We start from the raw sequence: 18,750 nt of genomic DNA on the forward strand, positions 1-18,750 counted from the left end.
CACCCCCCCACCGCCCCCGGCCCCCCCCCCCCCCCCCCCCCCCCCCCCCCCCGCCGCGCGCCCCCGCCCCCCCCCCCCCCCCCCCCCCCCCCCCCCCCCCCCCCCGCGCCACTTGCGCGAGACAGCCAGACGGTCCGCGGGCGAATTCGCAGGTTCATGAGGTAATAGACAATGCGGCTCTGGAGATAATCCTGAATGCGGTTGATGATAACCTGCTTGCCAACGTCCATGATCTTCAAATATGTCAAGTCGTCCTCATCGCCATCCTCGTTGATGCTCTTGTAGGCCTTCTCGTAGTTGCGGATCCGGTTGCGGAAGTCGAGCGCCGCGGCCTCTGGATCCTTGCCCTTGTAGTCCGGGCTGGTGGTCTTAACATCGCGGATGTTGGCAAGGATTAGTTCCTCGTTGTCGCATTTCGACTCGACGAAGATGACATCGACCCCGGCCTTTGCGACCTCATCCATGACCCACTTGCGACGCTCCTTGGTGCTGTTGGTGGCATCCAAGATGCCGACGATTCCTCCATTCGCAAACCACTTCAGCATGTCGGCCACCGCAGCCTCGGCGGCGGCTCGTCGTTTGCGCTCGCCCTCGGGATTGTTTGTGTCAAAGAAATCGGCTGTAGGTTGGGGGGCACTGTTACGCCGATAATTGCCGACATTGAAAGTCTCGGCAGGAATGTCGAGCCATCGAAGGTACCGCTGGGCTGGGAATCGGGCAAAACTGGTCAGATATCGTACCACGCTCCCGGGGGAGAGCAGGATCTAGGCTCGAGCATCTCTCAGCTTACCTCTCTGCGCGATATAGCTCTTTCCACGGGCCGGCAGCCCAACCATGACCACACAGACTTGGGTATCCTCGACCTGGATCCCTACGCCATTAATCTTTCGGGGCATTTTTGCGGTGTTATCAAGGCGCAGGCGGTGATTTTGGGTAGTAACGAAGCATGGAACAAGTCGAAGGAAACATGTAAAAACGGAATTGACTCGAGATGCATGCGAATTCGAGGGTGAAGACTGCTCAGATGCTTCGGGACGAGAGCCCAGCCCGGTTGTGGAGCTGCTGATTTGCTGCCAAGCCTTGACAGCAGCAGGCGGCTTTGAAGAGAAGTACGGATCCGCAGGTAGTTTGGAAATACGGTAAGGAGAGATCTAATAGGCAAGGTAGCTAGGTACGGTACCTATTGTCGGCATCTAGAAGAATCCAATAAGATGAAGAGCGTCAAAAGTCCAAGTTGCTGGAGGGGGAAGTCCCGAGGGGAAGCCAAAGATAAAAAGATAATGACGACCAATGGGTCAGAGCAGGAATCATGCATAGGCCTCCGTCGTATCGGGAATCTCAGGGCTGAAATTCGGGCAGGCAATAGCCAAGGCCACTAGTCTAAGAGCCGACCCGAGCTGGGACCCCATTCACCCCCAAAGACTCACCCCGCACACCCACTGGTTCCATGTTTGGTGGGCTGTTGCACATCTGATGGAACAAACGTTGAACCCCACTAGCTCTTACCCGGCTCCGGGCCATCATTTGTGCTGCCCAAGCCGTTGGCCCGGACCGTATTGGACCTGGGAGTCAAAGCCGAGGCTCTTTGGCCGGGGCCGAGAGAGCCCACGGAAAATCAGAATGAACTTGGTTTGGGGCTGTGTGGCTTGACTCGACCCTTTAGAGATTTTATGTAAACTTGAGCCTTGCAGAACCCCCTTGGGCTGCAATTCGAGAATTGCCGCTCTCCAAGAGGTGTGGGCAGATTGGTCACCTGGAACGCTGTGTCTGCTGCACGAACCCCAAGCAACAAGACTAATATTAATAAGGACAGTCAAATGGGTGCGTTGAAGACACAAAATAAGCCATTTTTTGCTTTGCTTTGTCCGTCATGTGACAAGATTTAGTGATCATCAGGTTCCAGACAGCTGCAGCCTGTCACTGCAAGCCAAGGGGGATAAGCCGGCATCTGAATGGACGCTTGTTTAAGGGCAGGAGCCCGGAATGCCGGAATTCTCAAGACCCTGAAAGGAAGTCAAAGCAGAGTAACGAAGAACTTCTCAGCTCACTCTCAGAGGCAGCGCAGCGCAGCACAGGGGTTTTTTTGGGGCGGGAAACTCGGCATTGCGGCCCAGCTGGCTGGGCAGCAAAAAGTCTGTACTTGGCAGGCACAGTCATGGGATTCCACGATATTTGCGCCAAATACCACCCCAGAGAGACAACGTGACTCCCACGTCAGGGCAATGCTGCAATAGCCCGCTCCTTCATTCCTGGTTGAGCCATCGCGTCTTTGAAGTTGGCCACGTGATGGGGTAATGGAGATTGGCAGCTGTTCGTCAGGGCCTGGACTCGTTGTGCCTGGGCTTAAAAAGGCTGGACCAAATAAGCGGGAAAAGGCGGCATAGAGTTGCGGGGCCCGGTCCGGGTGTGCTGATGACGATAAGGATAAGGCCAGATAGGCGATAAGCCTGACTGGCGGTTATGTACGGAATATGGTGCTGCCAATTGATGTTTCCCCCCTTATTTCGTTTCGTCATGTTTGTCACCATACCGGCAGCGCGATGCAGAAAACCATTGGTCAGGCACCACCATAGATAGGATTTAATTGCTTGGCCCGGGACCGAATATGTTGAATAAGGGTCCTGGGCCTATGGGAAACGTTCCTGCCTACATTGAAACCAGCAGAAAGAAAAGCCATGGGGGACTACCGATACATATATTCGACAAGCAAACCTTCCCATCCCAGATAGCCATATCTCCGCACGCCAAAGATCAAGACAGAAGTTGGATTGGCAAAGCAGTCCTACAACTTTTTTCAGCCCATGCCAGGCCGGCTTTCACCAGCTCGGCCCACCCGACCGTCCCGGGACCCTAACCCTCAGCACACGTCGTACGTCGGGATGTCGTTGCCGGCACGCACGAAGCCCACGTCCCACTGCGGCGAGTCCTGGCCGACGATGGTTCCGGCCTTGCCGTCGGAGACGCACAGGAACTCGACCGAGTCCAGCTGGCTGCCGATGAAGTCGGTCGTGGTCGCCAGCGTGTCGCACAGCGAGCAGAAGTAGCCCAGGCACGTCTGGTAGCTGAAGGTGAGGCAGGCGTTCGTCTGCACCACCAGCGTCTGCTTCGTGCTCTGCACCTGGCTTACTATGGCCTGGCAGTCCGCGTCCTTGGGTGCGGGGCTCTATGCATGGGGTCAGCCCACATTCTCTGGTCTGGGTCTAGAGCAGGTAGTATGTCTGGGAAGGGCAAGGGGCGCCAGAGGGAGCGTTGAGAGAAGGGGCTCGGCTCACAGAGTTCTGGCATTCGTAGAATTCCTGCTTCGCGAGCTGGCGTTGCAGTAGCCGCAGAGTGCGGAGACTCTCGCGACGGCGGCGTAGGCCGGCATCAACCAGTCCCGGGGTCACTTCCCTGAGCTCAGACGTAGAACGCTTGTGCGCCACGTAGGCGGTGCCAACCTCATATTCGGCGGGCGCTCCGTTGGGCTTATTTGCCGCTGTCAAGGGGGAAATTTCACTGGTCTTCTGCGGCCGGGAAGCCCTCCGTTGTGTCCTAGGGCTGTCTTGCCGTTTCTCGACCTCGGAGAGCTCGAGTGCGACAGCGAGGCCAAAGAGGAGAGTTAGGAAGAAGAACAGCTTCATGTTGCAGGGAGCGGAAGGGGCAGCAGTAGTAAAAGGTAGAGTTCGTAGTTCTCGGCAAGAAGAGCAAGGGGATTGCTGTGGATCAGCAAGCCAAACGACAGGAAGTTTGCGCTCCTTATATTACTTCTGCCGGACCCTTCCCCAGCCATCCTGGCAAGTAATTTTAGATCCGGTTCGATATATTAACGTGGCCTAGAGCGTCATCAGAAAGGAAGGTCGTGATGAACTCGAAATTGACGTTGACACGCGACGTTGGACACCGTAAGCAGGAATAAATGATGCTCATCTTGAGCATCATTACTCCACAGTGTTGGACACAGCTTGCTTCCCGCCTCGTCAGCCAACTGCGCCAATCAAGGTGAACTGTTGATGGCACGATACCACGTCGTCTCGGGCTGAGCCGTGTCTTCCCCCCTCTGAGGTGCCATCAGGCCACCCAGAAGGATCCCGCAAACGCGGCAGTGAAGTTGCCCAGGCCATCTTCCATCTGGAGAGGATATGGAGAGAGAGGGGCTTGGCTTGGGCGTTCTCCTTGCCGCGCCCGCGCATTCCAGCTCGGCCATTCACACCTCTTCGTCCAACGGTGCGACCCAATGATATCCAATGATATCCAATGGCGGTTCACCGCCAGGCGCAATGCACTAGTGGCGTACTCCATGATCCCACACTTGTCGAGATCGTGAACAAAAAAAGGAATGGAGAGGATGCAACCGCAATATATACTTGCAGTAGGGGGAGAGGGGAGCCTGCCTCCAATGCAGCCATTGGCAGGAGGAAGGGAGGCGGCACGCGGCAACCTCCAGCACTTGCGCGAACCATATATGCTGTCGTCCCCATGGTCCTCGGTGTGCATCGTGTCATCGAGATCCAGGCTCTCCCCTCCGATTCCTAAACTTTGGGCGATCGACAACGCCTTGGTCATTGATGGCGATGGTGATTTTGGATGGTAGAGTCGGTTATATTTTTTGGACGTGTCCACATCGCTACCGAGCGCGCCCAGGAACCAGGAAACAAATGAGCGGAGTACCGTTAGGCGAGGGGAGGCTCGAGTACGGTTTCCCGGATTCGCTGTGGGACGGAATATTAGAGAGCGGATGGGTTTTACCGGCCATTTACCCACCGTCGTGGGGATGACACAGGGTGCGAACTCCGGGCGAAGAACAACATTAATATTAACATGGTAATATAGTGCTTCGATAAAGCTTCTTGGACCCCCGGTCACGGAGCTGGAATGGAACGTTGAATTCGTGATTCCTTCAACGATCTTCTGCCAACGAGACCGGGCAATGTTGAATCCTTCGAAAATTCGCTGACTGTACGGCAGCTTACTCCTGCAATGCAGCCATAGCAGCCTCCAGCTCCAGAGCAGAGCCTGGGGTAGAAGGGTTTCTCGTCCTGAGAATCTTCTCCAGGTGAAGTTGACAGAGAGGGGTTCAAGTTCTTGGCAACTTTGAGTGGTCTGGCACCAGACACAGGCAGGGTGGCGCGGAAAGCCCATGATCCGGGACAAACAATAGAACTCAGCACCTCAGTCAAGAAGACACAACGGAGACTCAGTGGCCGTGTCTCTGGGCTGCCGGGCATCGGTGATTACGCTCTAGTTGGCGTCCTCTTCGGCTCCAGATGCATGTCTGAGCGGGTCGAGCCAGCGGTTGATGCTGCTCCCTACCTTCCAATGTGTCAGTGGAAAGACACCTCATTGGCGTCTGGCTGGCCAAGGTGTGTCGTGCAATTTATTTGCAAGTGGGAGAGGCCTGACAAACACTGGACACATGCCCTGGTGTTGAAGAGCTTGCCAGCTTGGATGGGGGGTCACTTTGACCTGCAGCCAAGCGGGACGGATAGTAAGGATTCGATGCATGCCGTATTAAGTATTGCTCCAGTGGGGATGACCCTTGGTTGCTGCCTTTACCTCTTTTTGCCGTTCACTCGTATTATGTCTGTTTCTCTGGATCACCCATCCTCACATCTCAGATGGATGCCTAATATGCAAGGTCCTTGCCCGGCCCGGGCATTGCAGGGATTCATCGGTAATCGGCAGGACGTTTCACCGTCTGAAGTTCCCCGCACATCGCCAAATGCCAAGACCCCCACTCGTGGTCAGTCCCACTCTTTTGGGTTAACGAAAGTGGGGGCAGAAGTTCAACGTCCAAAGACGTGCATGACATCAAATGAGAGCCTGCTGATTTGCAGTCATCGAATTGTACGCGCAATGCCTTAGCTGAGGTTAAACGCTAGAAGCTGATTCCACTGTTCTCACATTTCCATCTAGGCTAGGCGACCTTATTGGACCTGTATCGCGGGGAACTTCTGACAGAATCCCGAGAACAGAATGTAGAGACGTTATGACTTCCAAAAAATACTGGGATATCTCTATTTTCGACTGAAATATACACGGAAGAATGTCAAGCTAGCTCCAATGACTATTATTTATATGCTCCGTCGCTCCTCCGTACCGCGCTACTTCCTCCTTCCTCCCTACGGCTTCGTAACCTCGTCCTTCCACGCGTCCTTGACCTCGTCCCAGAACTTGTCCCCATTCTCCTTGTCGTCGGCAAAGAGGTGGTCGACGACCATCTTCTTGGGCGTCTGGCCCATCCACTGGAACAGAGACAGATCCCTGAACTCAGAGGTGCGGAAGATCTCCAGCATCTCCACGGGCTCGTCGCCGATGTTCTCGACGAAGTGGCCCATGTTCTTGGGCACGATGCCCACGTCTCCAGGCATGTAATCAAAGGTCCGGGCTGTGCCCTTCGAGCCAAAGATTGTCACGCGCGCGCGGCCCCGGATGAAGTAGGACCACTCGTCAGCTGTCGGGTGCCAGTGCATTTCCCGGAGTGCGCCTGGCTCAATGATGACGTGGGCAGCAGCGATCGTCTTCGAGATGGGAAAGTTGGTTGAGTCGGTAATACGGACCTGGTTTTGAAACGTCGCATTAGCACCCTCCATTGAGATACAGGGGAGGTGGCCTGGAATGGGAGTTAGTTTTAGCCTACCTGGCCGCCAGTTGTCTCCTTTGGCTCTTGATCCAGCATTTTATGGGTGAATTGGTGCTTCGACTTCTTGGCCCCCCTGCCGCGCGGCCGCTCCTCGTCGACGCTGCCTGGCAGAGTCCCCTGGAAGATGTACTTCTCGTCCTTAGGAACGTGTTCGAAAACCTCAGGGGCGAGATGGAAGTTCTTCGCAATCACGGAACGCGGCGTATGGGCTGATATCGAGTCAGCTTGCTGGTTTCCATGCAATCTTAATCATGGGTGAGTTCTTACCAAACCAATCTGTCAGGATGAATGTCGAATCCTCGGAAAAGTGACCGTCGTCGAAGACCAGAAGGAACTCGGTGCCATTGGGGCTGAGACCCTGCAGGGAGTGAGGCACTCCGCTTGGGAAATACCAGAGGTCGCCCTTCTCGAGGTCGTCGACAAAGTTGCCGCCTTCATAGTCAAGCCCTGTGATGCGGACCTTGCCTTCCAGCACATATGCCCATTCGGCTTCCTTATGCCAGTGCAACTCGCGGATAACGCCTTCCTCGAGGCGCATATTTACGCCTGCAAGTTCAATGCTTGTGGGGAGCTCTCGGATTGTCGTCTCGCGAGTCCAGCCACCTTCCTGGAAGACAGCAGGTCAGCCGGGGATGAACCTCCAACGAGTCCGGGGCTTAAGGGAGAAACTTACCTCGATTCTGATGTGAGAATCGACAAAGCTCCATCGCATATTCGCCATACTACCTTTGTCCGTGCTTGGCGGGCGTACGAGATCCGGACCCTGCCTGGCACGGTCTCTGTTCCAGGGGCCGAGAACCGAAGCGCCCTCGCCGTTGCGCCATGGCAGAGGGTCTAGCTTTTCGCCAACGGCGTCGATGAAGTGGTCGAGGGGATCCTCATTGCCCGGCGTGTAGGGCGGTGCCTCCTTAGAGCCCTTGTATGTGTTGTATTTCGGCGGCAGGTCCAGGCCCAGCAGCAGGCGTTGGCGGGGACTATCCTCGACAGGAACGGCTGAGCACAGCTCGCACAAAGTCGCCGCGACGACGAGGAGCTTTGCCCCAAGTCCACCAGTTGCGTGGAGATGCATGGTCCAGACGTTGATGTCCAGGACACAAGGACGCACAGGACAACTTTCAGATGCTACGATTCTCAAGAGCTTGGGGAATCCGAAAATAAGCCGGAGTAGGACAGAGAGAGTAAGAGTTGCTTGTTGGGCAAAGTTGGATTTTATACAGTCTGGAACGTCATAGAACGACGGACTGGGGGGCCCCAGATCACGCAATTGTTGGTTCCCAGCCCCTTCGACCCCTCAAGCTCGGACGGGAAGCTCTTGCCTGCAGTTGCTTGCCAAGCTCGACAGCTCAAAGCTCCAAGCTTTCTCCCCATTCTTGGACGAGTCAACTTCCCGGCTTAACCCCTTGGCATGGCGAGCTAACCCCGCAAACTAATACCGAACGATATCCGAGGCTCCTACTGCGTGGTCTTCTGTGGTTGATGAAACATGCATCGACGGTCAATGTGACGAATAAGCAAAATAGCGGGGCTCTGCAGGTCCGGGAATAGCGGAGCTGCAGCCGAGAGCTCGGGCGGAGCTCACGGATATGACGTAGATGGAAATTACTCCGGACAACCAACGTCGATCCAGGGCAAACTTTGCGAGGTAACACCGCAAACAGTCATCCAACACCAATTGAGCAAGTGCAGCCGACAAGGCACAACTTTGTGGCAAAGGGGCCGTGTAACCGAGCCCTGAGCTGAACTTCCAGGGGTCGAGGCAATTTCGAGCTTACGCAGAGGTGCGGTTCTCCGAGTCAGAGGTAATTAGCCTTGAGAAATACGTATGTATCCACGTTCAAAGAGGTGGATTGGATGGATGATGCTGAGACTCTTCACGGGCAGACAGACTAGAGAAACCTGGAAACCAAATACGGCTCCCTCCACACTTTCGACCTCGACCTCGGGACAAACATTTTCACTCCGGCCAATCCCGAACCCATTCACCGAAATCATCCCGTAGAAACCCTATAACTCGGAACGTCCTGTTAACTACTTCCATTCCTGCTTTGCAACGGACCAGTCTCCCGTCAGATCAACGATCCCAGCGGCGATGAATCGAGTCAACGGATATGGCGCCATCGAAGGCTCGGCGCCCTCCAATGGCAACGGGGCAGACGAAGAGCAGCCCCTTCTGGTCGGGAGGACTGCCAAGTCACGGACGGCCGACATTCGCCGGAAACTGATGGTCGACATCGATCGCGATTGGGCTGATGTCGTCCTGATCCTGTGTTATCTGATCACCGGCCTTCTGGACAGCGCCTCGATATCCATCTGGGGCTCGTTCGTGTCTATGCAGACAGGTATATAGCAAGACCCAGCCCCAGGAGTATAGCTGCGCCTTCGACTTGGATACTCATACGTTACGCAGGAAACACGGTCTACATTGGGCTCGGGCTCGCGGCACCCAACGAGTCGACGAGATGGATCAAGTCCGGCACCTCCCTCGCGTGCTTCTGCGTCGGATCTTTCTTGTTCAGTCGCTTCCACCGATACTTCTCGCCCAAGCGCCGATGGGTCCTCTGCGCCTCGTTTTCCTTCCAGGTTCTCCTCATCGTCTTAGCAGCCACGCTGGTGACGTTCGGCCCAAGTGGAGGAGGCGACGACGTCAGCTGGAACGTCCTGGTGCCCATCGCCCTGGTCGCCTTCCAGAGTTGCGGCCAGGCCGTCGCGAGCAGGGCGCTGAAGTACAACGCCCTCACCAGCGTCGTCCTGACCAGCATCTACTGTGACCTCTTCTCGGACGCCGACCTCTTCAAGCTGCACAACGTCGAACGGAACCGCAGGCTCGCAGCGCCGGTCATGCTCCTCATCGGTGCCGTCGCCGGCGGCCTGTTTGCGCACAGTTCTTTGGGTATAGCTGGGGCCCTATGGGCGGCGGCAGGGCTCAAACTGTTTGCCGTCATTGCCTGGGTTCTCTGGCCGGAGGACTCGAGTGAGTGAGTGGACGAAGCTTAGCTTAGTCTTGCTTTGGGCCGACTCGAAAAGGGGAGCATTACTTCATCGGCAGATATGGGGCACGCACGTGCCGTGTCCGGCTCGGGTCTGTCCGCATGTGGCTCTCTCATCAACACATGCAGCGCGGGACATATGTTAAGTGGGTACCTGTGTTCGAAGCCATGTCGGCCTTGGCAGTTCGGCAAAGTCGCTCTTCGCCCAGGCTTGGGAAATGGACCAAATACTATGGTAGTCTTGACAAAATGAATAACAACTGTTATTAGGAGCCCAAGAACGTCCCAAATCAAAGTCGAACTCGACTGTTGCTCCTACAACTTGCAAGTGCAGCATGCATGTACGTACCTCTCTAACCCCCTCTCATCCTCTCATTCCACCCCTCTTGTACCCCCCCTTTTTCCAACCCTTTTTGAGATGGATCTTCCCCTCATCTCCGTCTCGTTCCCGGAATTCCCATTGCGGGGTTCTCTAGACATCAACTCCTTCCATGGTCTCGCTTGAATCGAGAGCCACTCCTTCGCTGCCATGACATCAACGAATTACTGCAAGAGAGGGGTTAAGCCATTGTGACTTGGTTGCCCAGACGGCGGAAAAGTATAGCCCACTTACTACCACTTTGACTAGGCACTGTTACATACCTACCTACTCACTTACACGGGTCACGGGATGGCCGCATTCGAAAGCTGGGGAGTCGAGACACCCCACGGGATTGATTGCAACTCAACATGCAGTGCGATATTCAGGGCGACGTCTAATGCACGAACTCGTTGCCCCTCCCGGGTCCGATCCGATTGCTCCTTGGGCCTGGGCCTAGGCCTGTTTGCGTGTCGGTCGGTGCGATTCCAGCAATCAGAGAGTGCCCATCCCCTCAGCAACGGCGACTAAGACAGCCGACCCTCGATGCCGCCGGTGAGGAGAAACCATGCTCGCCAAAAGAAGAAGGCGCTGAGCTGAACCTTGGACACTTGGATGACGATCAGAGTTGGCAGCCATTGCCACCATCTTTCCCCGCACAACTGGCAAGAGCTAGTCAGATCTGCAGCTCATGGCCCGCGCTTCACGTCCAACCTAACGAATCCGACCGTGGCCCTGTCTCACCTAGACTGCGGTGTTGTTGCTTACTCCAGTCCGGGTCCCCGGCACCAGTTGCTAAGGATTGGCTGAAACATCGAGACTCTTATTTGATCAACCCAGTTATTCCCTGGCTATACCCCGCACTTATACCATTGAGATCTGTTCGCCATGCACCGTGATCAACCTCTCCAACGGCTGCCGTCCAATAGAGTCCTGACTGGACCCTACACACTGTCTGGTCGAGTGAATCTCACGGCGGCAACTTTGCGAGATTCGACCTTGATGCCGGGTTTGGAACACCGAATACCGAGAACCATCTGCCGGGGGGCGTCCAGGTTGGGTTGCACGTCCGAAACCATGGAGGCAGTGTGTGTTGCCCGCCAGGTCAGCAGCGTAGGAGCATGTAGAAGTTGTGGTCATTGTGGGTCTCTCGATGGACTCAAAGCCGACTTATCTTCCCAGACACCGCCCAGCCTCCGTAGGGACCCATCTTGCCGATTGTAGTCCGTAGTCCCATTCTTCTTCGGACATCGCTCACCGTTCGAGTTTAATCAAAGAGAACAAACACACAAACACAACGACGCCGTCCTCCCATCATGAAGGCTGTCGAGATAATCAAAGATGACCTGAAAAACGACGTAACCTGGAATCGAGCGGGCCAGCTGGGCGTAAAGGGGGCCCGCGCTCTTCCCAGAGCCTCGGGCCAGTATCTTGTTGACAAATTACCCATTATCGGATGGCTGCCTCGATACAACTATCGATGGCTCCTGAACGACGTGATAGCTGGCTTGACTGTCGGGCTCATGCTTATTCCCCAGGGGCTGTCATATGCCAAGATTGCGACCATCCCTGTGCAATATGGCCTCATGTCGAGCTGGCTTCCGTCCGCCATCTATTGCTTCATGGGGACGACCAAAGGCAGGTACTCCCCAGGCCGAGAGTCCCCCAGTCCTCTCCCTAAAGTACAGGCTTGTTGACAAGCGGATGTGCTGTTTGCAGACCTGTCGACTGGTCCAACCTCCCTCATCGGACTTCTCACCTCGGAAGCTGTCGAGCAGTTGAAAGATGAATACCCTCCGAGTGAAATCGCTTCGGCCGTTGCTCTCATGATGGGTGTCTACGGCATGATCATCGGCTTCCTGAACCTTGGCTTCCTCCTCGAGTTCATCTCTCTCCCCATCCTGAGCGGATTCATCTCGGCAGTGGCCATCACCATCATCCTCAACCAGATGAGCTCCCTTCTGGGCGAGTCTAATGTCGGCGACGGCACCGCGCGACAGATCCACGACATCTTCAACAAGCTTCCCGATGCGAACGGGTACTCGTGCGCCATTGGCTTCTCGGGCATCGTCCTCCTGACCATCCTCGACCATGCATATAAGAGGTGGAACAAGAACAAGATCCTCTGGTTCCTGTCCATCACCCGCGCCTTCCTCTGCCTCGTCCTGTTCACCGGCATCGGCTACGCCGTCAACAAGAACAGGGGCGACCCGTCCAACTACCTCTTCCCCGTTGCCCAGGTCCAAGCTAACGGCCAGGAGCCGCCCCGCTTCCCCAACCGCGATCTGATCGCCAAGGTAGCCGCCCGCAGCGTGGCCGTCTTCGTCGGGTCCGCGGTCGAGCACACGGCCGTAGCCCGCGCGTTCGGCGTGCGGAACAACTACGTGACGGACCAGAGCCAGGAGATCGCCTACTACGGCGTGACCAACTTTTTCAACAGCTTCTTCCATGCCATGGGGGTCGGCGGCGCCATGTCCCGGACGGCCGTCAACTCGGCGTGCAACGTCAAGTCCCCGCTCGGCGGCCTCGTCACCACGGCCATCGTCCTCATCTCCATCTTCAAGCTCGTCGGGACGCTGTACTGGATCCCCAAGGCCACCCTGGCGGCCATCATCATCTGCGCCGTGTGGCCGCTCATCTCCCCGCCCCAGGTCTTCTACCGCTACTGGAAGTCCTCCCTCGCCGACTTCATCTCCTCCATGATCGCCTTCTGGGTGACGCTCTTCGTGTCGAGCGAGATCGGCATCGCCGCCTCGGTGGGCTTCAACATCGTCTACATCGTCCTCCGGCAGGTCTTCACCCGCATGTCCTCCATCGGCGCGGGCCCCTCGCAGCAGTCGGAGCTGGCCGCCTCGATCGAGGAGTCCCGGCGCGGGATCCCCAGCAGCGGCGTCCCCGCCGACGCGCACGTGTTCCGCCTGGGCGAGAGCCTTTTCTTCGCCAACGCGTACGCCGTGCACACGGCCGTGCTGGACGTGGTCAAGACGCACCACGCGCCCGCCCACGGCGGCGCCCACGGGTCCGAGGCCGAGCGCAACTGGTCCGTGGTGGGCGAGCAGCGCGTGGCACGCCTGCGCCGGCGGGCCGGCGTGTCGGACGCCGCGGGGCTGCACCCCATCGGCCTCGTGGTGCTCGACTTTGGCCGCGCGAACCACGTCGACACCACGGCCGTCACGCACCTGCGCAGCATGGCCGCCGAGCTGAGGAAGTACGGCGGCGACGAGGTCGAGATCCGTTTCGTCGGCATGTCGCCGTACGTGCGCGAGCGCTTCGAGCGCATGGGCTGGCACATTGTAGACGCGTCGGCGATGTCGTCGTTGTCGTCGTCGGGGGACGATGGGGCGCAGCAGCAGCAGCAGCAGCAGGCGACCAAGCTGTTCCCGGATATTGCGAGCGCGGTGGCGGCGCCGAGGCGTGCGCTTGTGGAGGAGGATGTGGAGCTTAAGAAGATGGAGAGCGAGTATGGCAAGGTTACCTCGTCTCATAAGGAGAATGCGTGAGTGTTTGTAGCTCGTGGGCTGGGATGGAAAGGGGACATTTCTGGTTTTATTAGGGTTTTTTGGGGGGTTTTTTCTTCCCCCTCCTCGCCTGTCTGGCTCTTGTGTCTAGCTTTCCTGAGCTACGAAATGTATGGCGAGTGTACAGACACGCTCACACACGCTCATTTCACGAGATCATGAATGCTTCTCCTCGTCGATTCGCGTTGGATATCACCACTTTATCTACTCACACAGGGACTGTAAATACTAGGGCCATCGTCTAGAGTTAGATAGCGTCCAAGTATGTCATGTTTGATCTAGACTCCCAGTGTGTCCTCCAACTTCGTGGTTGGGCCGGTCCTGATGCCGCTTTCTCTTGTGTACAGAGTGTGCATGAGGACATCTCATGTTGCTAAATAAATTGCCAGTTGAAAGAACTCCAGATGGGGCCGCCCTGTTCTCAACTCATCAAATTGATTCATGAATTACCATATTAGTTACTACTGTGTTGTGAGACGAACTCAACTTACTCAAGCGCACTAAAATCCATTTTCATTTACAGAACTGAGGTCCGAGGTCTCAGCAAAATCATAAAATGAAGTTATTCCCTCCCGGACATGAAATCCGGGGTGGTGGCGGTCAGGGAGACTGTTCCTGTGTTGGAATCGGCTGAAGCAGGGCCACACTACCAGTAATTAGCAGAGTGTGTTGATCGAAGTTGGTCTGTGCGTCTCAGGTGCCACTTGGACTGCCAATAACGCAGGAAAGCTTACTCATCCCGAGCCTGACCTATAATATAATTTTGTGCTACTTTTCCCACATAACAACGGTCCTGTAGTGTAGAGGTTATCACGTTCGGCTTTGATCCGGACAACGCAGGTTCGAACCCTGCCAGGACCTTATCTTTTTCAGTTTTTTTTTTTATACTTGCACATTGCCCAATTCGCCCTTGTCAATCAATTCCTATATTCAACATCTCCTCGTTCTCTCTTTCCCCTTTTTTCTTCTTTTTTTCCCCCCAAAAAGTTGTTTCCAAGCTACACCAGTTGCATGTTAATTACTATAGCAAACCCTTTATGGCCATAGACCCAGAAGGATTGTCTTAGGATTGCTACTAATACTCGTGCTATCTGGCGTCTGCAAATAAATGGGAGCAACCACAGGAGATATTTATTTCCTGTCATCACATATTATCGAACTGAACAGCCTGCCCTCATGAAGCGAGCTACTACGGCGTGGCCCAAGATCAGGGTCCGTTGAGGACAGTCGCGAAATGATAATGGTGGATAAGCCAATGCCTCCGACAGCAGTACCATTGGCACTCTCCAATATCTAGACATATGAGCTGACATACGATACAGAGTCAAGTGAGTAGGCTAGTTTGCTGTCGTGTTTGTGCAGTTAATATATAATTATACACTCTATAATAACATTGACAGGATTTCGATCTGGAACTACTCATCCCATGGAGACCGTTTGATGACCCAGAGGACGTCTACGGCTATTTCCATATGCCGGGGTACCACCACGCAAGTTTCTCGACCCCCTGATTGAGCAGTGCCGCATCCTAACTTTCGTCGGGGCCAGTTCCAGCGGAAGCGAGCGCAGTTCTGGCGAGACGTGCTGGAGCGCCTGGATGACGACGACAGGAAAGACGGATTGTGAAATGTAACAAGACGACACCTGACGCTGGTGGGTGGAGAGAGCTGGAGGATTTTGTCTTGATGGGGAGAACGGGATGTGCTGGGGAAGTCATATAGAGCAGATGGTAACAAGCGGAAGACTAATATTCCGGGAGCCGGGGGACGCTGACGAGCTAAACTATCAGACACTGCAGAATCTTTTATTTCTTGCATGGTGATCCCCCATTGCTATCCATACGCTATCAAAGTGCCGTACCATGGAGGACCGTTCCCTATCTCAAAGCCGCCGTCCACAAGCTAAACGCCCAAAAAAGCTGCCCAAAACACCAGCAAATGGCAAAGTTGTCGGGCAACTCGAAGTACAGCTAGTGACGGAAACAGAGAAAGATAAAGTAGAGGTAGATGACAAGCATTATCAAAAAGCATAGACATCCCAAGCCATCGTCGTCCGTCTTGTCTTCGCGGTAGCGTGCCCCCTGCGCCTGTCCCTCCTTGGCGCTAGGCTATATGGGCAAGTCAGCTCATGTCTTGGGTAACACATATATGTTTGGATCTAGACGACAGTCATACCTGCACCTGCACCAGTTACCGCACCGGCTCCCGCACCGGCTCCCGCACCGGCTCCCGCACCGGCTCCCGCACCGGCTCCCGCACCGGCTCCCGCACCGGCTCCCGCACCGGCTCCCGCACCAGTACCTGTACCTGCACTGGTTCCTGTACTGACACTGCTTTGGGCTCATTTCCTTCCGGTGGGCCTGGATAAAGTGTGGCTAGCCTCCCGCTGCTAATTTAGGTGGAATGAGACAGGACAAAATGAAGATGCAAAAGCACCAGTGAAGGTTGGGGAAATACTAGACATGAGAAACAAAAGAAAACTAACCTCCATGAGCTCCCAGATATCATTCGCGACGTATTTGGCAGAGGTCGGGAAGCTGTAGAGCATGTCGGATATGGGGGCCTTGACCTGCTCTTGATCCAGGCGCGCAAACTCACTTCCGGTCCAGGGAATTTGCTTGATCTCATGTTGTATTTATCTGAGAGGGCCAAGATCGTCGAGGCCACGTGCTTTGAGATTCTCCATGATCCAAGCTCGAACCTCCAAAACCGAGGCATCGGATTGGGGGAAGGATTCTAGCATTGGGAGTTTCCACTTGTCCAGGGTCGTTGGGCCAACTTGGTGGATTTTGCGAGGTGCATCTGGCCCAGGGCCAGAGCCAGGACCGGTAGCACAAGTTGGGATTGCCATGCTGTGTGTGCGTGTGGTTTGTTGAGACACCTGCGAGTCGATCCGTTGTTTGTGTGAATATATTTGCCCGAGTTAATGCGGCAAGTAATTACCGCTAACGACGAAGACAGGTTAGAGATGAAGAATGAAGAGGATGAGAAAAGCTATTAATTACCGGCGCGTTAGTGCATTTTACATGGCCTGTATTCAATTCACTGAGGACGTCAAGCTCTTTGACTGCTTTCCTTGGCCCCACTCTTTGATCATATGTCAGGGTCATACATGAGAGTATTTTCGATGTTGGAGACCTTCAAAGAGGTGCAAACAGACCGGAAAGGACTCGGTCACCAACGTGCCCGAGGTCGCCGATATCTTCGAGGCTCTAATGGCTCTATGTCAACTTGCTACTTCCCACGAGCTTGGTCAGTGGTGGGGCAATACCCAGTAGTCTCCTGAAGCCCAACTCAAGTCCTGATCTGTCCACCCCAGTCGGCCTACAGGCTGCCATCACGGGAAATGTCATCGGAAGCTAACATCTCGCACTTCGAGGCAGACATGCGCGGCTTTCTAAACCTGCCGCCTCACTAGCTGGCCCTGTGCTGCCGCTCTACAGGTTGGAGTACGGATGGCAAGAATGTGAGGGAGAATGAATGCATGGCAGGTCCAGATATCAAGATCTCCGAGAGATATTACCACACATTGGCTGGTCCCTAGTTTGTTTGTGGTTGGCCACGAAGTTGTGTTTTGGAAGAACGAAGAGAAGTATCTTTGAGAGTTAGTAAACATGGAAAGAGCTGGCTCAAGGGCAGCCTCTTTTGCCCCCCTCCCAAACGTGGGAAATTGGTAAACATACCTACCAAATTGGACCAGAAACATGGAAGTTGAAGCTGGAAAGCCGCACTTGCGTCGGCCAGGGGCGGCTTCTCCCTAGCGCACGGTTGTTGCCCTGCAAATCGTCCACTAGTAATCCGTACCGGCGAAATTTGGCAGGGGTTCCATCTGGAATCCCTGTTTTGGTACGTACTGTACCTCTCTGCCACGCTACACGTACAGGATTGAGGTCGTGATCCAATCTAGGCCGCTTTCGGCTCCACGCATCTATTTTATCAAATAGGCTAACGGGCATCATGCCCACCCTCCTCCCCGCCTGGTCCACCTCCGCCGCGACTAGGAATTCGACCTCACTCTATCATTTGCTTTCTCAGTCGATTCCTCTCCCTACGCGTCGCGCGAGCTCTCTTCGAACCTCCTCCCAAGTCTACGACGGAATCCGCCGCGGTTGGAGCGGAACCGAGGGGAACCTCCCGCCACCACCAGTCACACCACGGCGAAGGAGGAGACGATTCGGAACGACCGACCGAACACCCCTTGAGTCGAGGTAAAAGCCCGTCTCTCTCTTTTCTTACCCTAGCACTTCACCCTTCCATACATGTCAACCACGTACTGCACATACGATGGCGTGATCCCCGACACGTCCCCCGCGAGAGGAAAAAGGGGGAACCTCATCAACCTCCAAATATCTGGATCACTGACCCACCCCAGGCATCGATCGGCCCAGGGACCCCATCCATCAGTCACATCCTTCCCGAGGCGCGCAACAACCAACCAATCGGCCACCGAAAACCCTCCTCCCTCCCCCCTCAAACCGCCCCCAACCCCCCTCCCCCCAACGGGAAACCGCCGCGACCGACACAGAACCCCCCCCCCAAAAAAAAAAAAAATGTGCCGAATGGTGACCTTCTCCGGCACCTGCCCCCGCTGCGCCCACGCCTTCACCTGGCACGACCTGACGCAGGAGCTCTCGTGCCTCGAGGCCAAGAACGCCGGCGTCTTCGGCGAGTGCCGCCGCGGCGCCCTGGTCGAGGCCCACAGCTTCGACCAGGAGTGCGACGCCTGCGCCGCCGACGAGGGCGTCGGCGGGCTGGACGACGACTACTACTACGACTACAACCACGAGTACGGGGAGACGACGGAGGGGGAGGGGAAGGAGAAAAAAGGGCAAGAAGCAGAGGACCATGTCGTCGATGACGACCTCCTTCTCGCCCGGGCACGGAAGGGGGAGAAGAAGAAGGCGGAGAAGGGCGGGGGCGGGAGCAAGGACGAGGCGCGCCGGAAGGGCATGGTCGACGCCGACAGGGAGACGGCCGACGACAGCCGGAGAAGGAAAAAGCAGCGCATATCGTGAGCGTCGAGTTTGAGCTGGTATATACGCCATTTATTTATACATGGGCGCATCTGAGAGCATCCTTTTGTTTTGGTGGGGGAGGGACGGCGCTTCTGGCGAAAGGGTCGGCGGGGTTTTTTTGCTTGCATTGCGAAGGAGATTTAATTTTTGTGACATACCACCACTACATATATGATATCACGACTTGGGAAGAAGCAGGAATGACATTGGAGTTGCATGATTCGGCCATCGAGTCTCAGGGGGTTTCTTTTTGC

The 18,750-nt window shown here is 55.5% G+C and overlaps 8 protein-coding genes and 1 non-coding gene across 9 annotated transcripts in view; 4 read left to right on the forward strand and 5 right to left on the reverse strand.

Moving 5' to 3' along the window:
• QBC33DRAFT_575279 (bifunctional 6-phosphofructo-2-kinase/fructose-2,6-bisphosphate 2-phosphatase) overlaps positions 1–896 on the reverse strand; it is a gene marked incomplete at both ends in the record, with an annotated part of 1,823 nt that extends 927 nt beyond the window's left edge. Inside the window, 2 exons of the mRNA XM_060430814.1 lie at positions 117–706; positions 791–896. Of these exons, the coding sequence (XP_060289056.1) occupies positions 117–706; positions 791–896 (696 nt within the window). The remainder of the gene's footprint in view (positions 1–116; positions 707–790) is intronic.
• A 1,632-nt stretch (positions 897–2,528) lies between these two features.
• Positions 2,529–3,833, reverse strand: QBC33DRAFT_31397 (uncharacterized protein). The gene is made up of 2 exons (XM_060423525.1): positions 3,273–3,833; positions 2,529–3,163 (listed from the first exon to the last, which is right to left on the reverse strand). The coding sequence occupies exons 1-2, from the start codon at positions 3,618–3,620 to the stop codon at positions 2,858–2,860; spliced, it is 654 nt and encodes a 217-aa protein (XP_060289057.1). The 5' UTR covers positions 3,621–3,833; the 3' UTR covers positions 2,529–2,857.
• QBC33DRAFT_31366 (uncharacterized protein) lies at positions 3,834–5,426 on the reverse strand. The gene is made up of 2 exons (XM_060423522.1): positions 5,380–5,426; positions 3,834–5,289 (listed from the first exon to the last, which is right to left on the reverse strand). The coding sequence occupies exon 2, from the start codon at positions 5,116–5,118 to the stop codon at positions 4,048–4,050; it is 1,071 nt and encodes a 356-aa protein (XP_060289058.1). The 5' UTR covers positions 5,119–5,289; positions 5,380–5,426; the 3' UTR covers positions 3,834–4,047.
• Positions 5,427–5,829: 403 nt separating this feature from the next.
• On the reverse strand, positions 5,830–8,064 carry QBC33DRAFT_31458 (putative oxalate decarboxylase family bicupin). The gene is made up of 4 exons (XM_060423529.1): positions 7,293–8,064; positions 6,887–7,226; positions 6,617–6,828; positions 5,830–6,536 (listed from the first exon to the last, which is right to left on the reverse strand). The coding sequence occupies exons 1-4, from the start codon at positions 7,686–7,688 to the stop codon at positions 6,099–6,101; spliced, it is 1,386 nt and encodes a 461-aa protein (XP_060289059.1). The 5' UTR covers positions 7,689–8,064; the 3' UTR covers positions 5,830–6,098.
• A 164-nt stretch (positions 8,065–8,228) lies between these two features.
• Positions 8,229–9,937, forward strand: QBC33DRAFT_31431 (uncharacterized protein). Its single transcript, XM_060423527.1, has 3 exons — positions 8,229–8,397; positions 8,501–8,958; positions 9,027–9,937. The coding sequence occupies exons 2-3, from the start codon at positions 8,709–8,711 to the stop codon at positions 9,596–9,598; spliced, it is 822 nt and encodes a 273-aa protein (XP_060289060.1). The 5' UTR covers positions 8,229–8,397; positions 8,501–8,708; the 3' UTR covers positions 9,599–9,937.
• A 978-nt stretch (positions 9,938–10,915) lies between these two features.
• Positions 10,916–13,464, forward strand: QBC33DRAFT_484218 (sulfate transporter 4.1; the record flags this gene model as incomplete). Its single annotated transcript, XM_060425391.1, has 2 exons — positions 10,916–11,632; positions 11,684–13,464. The coding sequence occupies exons 1-2, from the start codon at positions 11,281–11,283 to the stop codon at positions 13,462–13,464; spliced, it is 2,133 nt and encodes a 710-aa protein (XP_060289061.1). The 5' UTR covers positions 10,916–11,280.
• Positions 13,465–14,271: 807 nt separating this feature from the next.
• On the forward strand, positions 14,272–14,343 carry QBC33DRAFT_t8. Its single transcript has one exon. It is a non-coding gene; the product is annotated as a tRNA-Gln (tRNA).
• Positions 14,344–15,671: 1,328 nt separating this feature from the next.
• Positions 15,672–16,029, reverse strand: QBC33DRAFT_554290 (uncharacterized protein; the record flags this gene model as incomplete). The annotated part of the gene is made up of 2 exons (XM_060429496.1): positions 15,672–15,788; positions 15,967–16,029. The coding sequence occupies 2 exons, from the start codon at positions 16,027–16,029 to the stop codon at positions 15,672–15,674; spliced, it is 180 nt and encodes a 59-aa protein (XP_060289062.1).
• Positions 16,030–18,031: 2,002 nt separating this feature from the next.
• Positions 18,032–18,496, forward strand: QBC33DRAFT_510665 (uncharacterized protein; the record flags this gene model as incomplete). Its single annotated transcript, XM_060425782.1, has 1 exon — positions 18,032–18,496. One exon carries the CDS (start codon positions 18,032–18,034, stop codon positions 18,494–18,496), a length of 465 nt encoding a protein of 154 aa, XP_060289063.1.
• Positions 18,497–18,750: the final 254 nt, after the last annotated feature.

Source organism: Phialemonium atrogriseum (assembly GCF_030411735.1).
Source record: "Phialemonium atrogriseum strain 8032-3 unplaced genomic scaffold QBC33scaffold_1, whole genome shotgun sequence".
Lineage (NCBI taxonomy): Eukaryota > Fungi > Ascomycota > Sordariomycetes > Cephalothecales > Cephalothecaceae > Phialemonium > Phialemonium atrogriseum.

Excerpts from the sequence above, each read along its gene's own strand:
- QBC33DRAFT_31431 (XM_060423527.1), top strand. The coding sequence starts at position 8,709 with ATGAATCGAGTCAACGGATATGGCGCCATCGAAGGCTCGGCGCCCTCC. Across the intron at positions 8,959-9,026 it reads GTTCGTGTCTATGCAGACAG|GAAACACGGTCTACATTGGG; the intron begins GTATATAGCAAG and ends TACGTTACGCAG.
- QBC33DRAFT_31366 (XM_060423522.1), bottom strand. The coding sequence starts at position 5,118 with ATGGGCTTTCCGCGCCACCCTGCCTGTGTCTGGTGCCAGACCACTCAA.
- QBC33DRAFT_31458 (XM_060423529.1), bottom strand. The coding sequence starts at position 7,688 with ATGCATCTCCACGCAACTGGTGGACTTGGGGCAAAGCTCCTCGTCGTC. Across the intron at positions 7,227-7,292 it reads ATTCTCACATCAGAATCGAG|GAAGGTGGCTGGACTCGCGA; the intron begins GTAAGTTTCTCC and ends GCTGTCTTCCAG. Across the intron at positions 6,537-6,616 it reads AGGAGACAACTGGCGGCCAG|GTCCGTATTACCGACTCAAC; the intron begins GTAGGCTAAAAC and ends TTTCAAAACCAG.
- QBC33DRAFT_31397 (XM_060423525.1), bottom strand. The coding sequence starts at position 3,620 with ATGAAGCTGTTCTTCTTCCTAACTCTCCTCTTTGGCCTCGCTGTCGCA. Across the intron at positions 3,164-3,272 it reads TCTACGAATGCCAGAACTCT|AGCCCCGCACCCAAGGACGC; the intron begins GTGAGCCGAGCC and ends CCCCATGCATAG.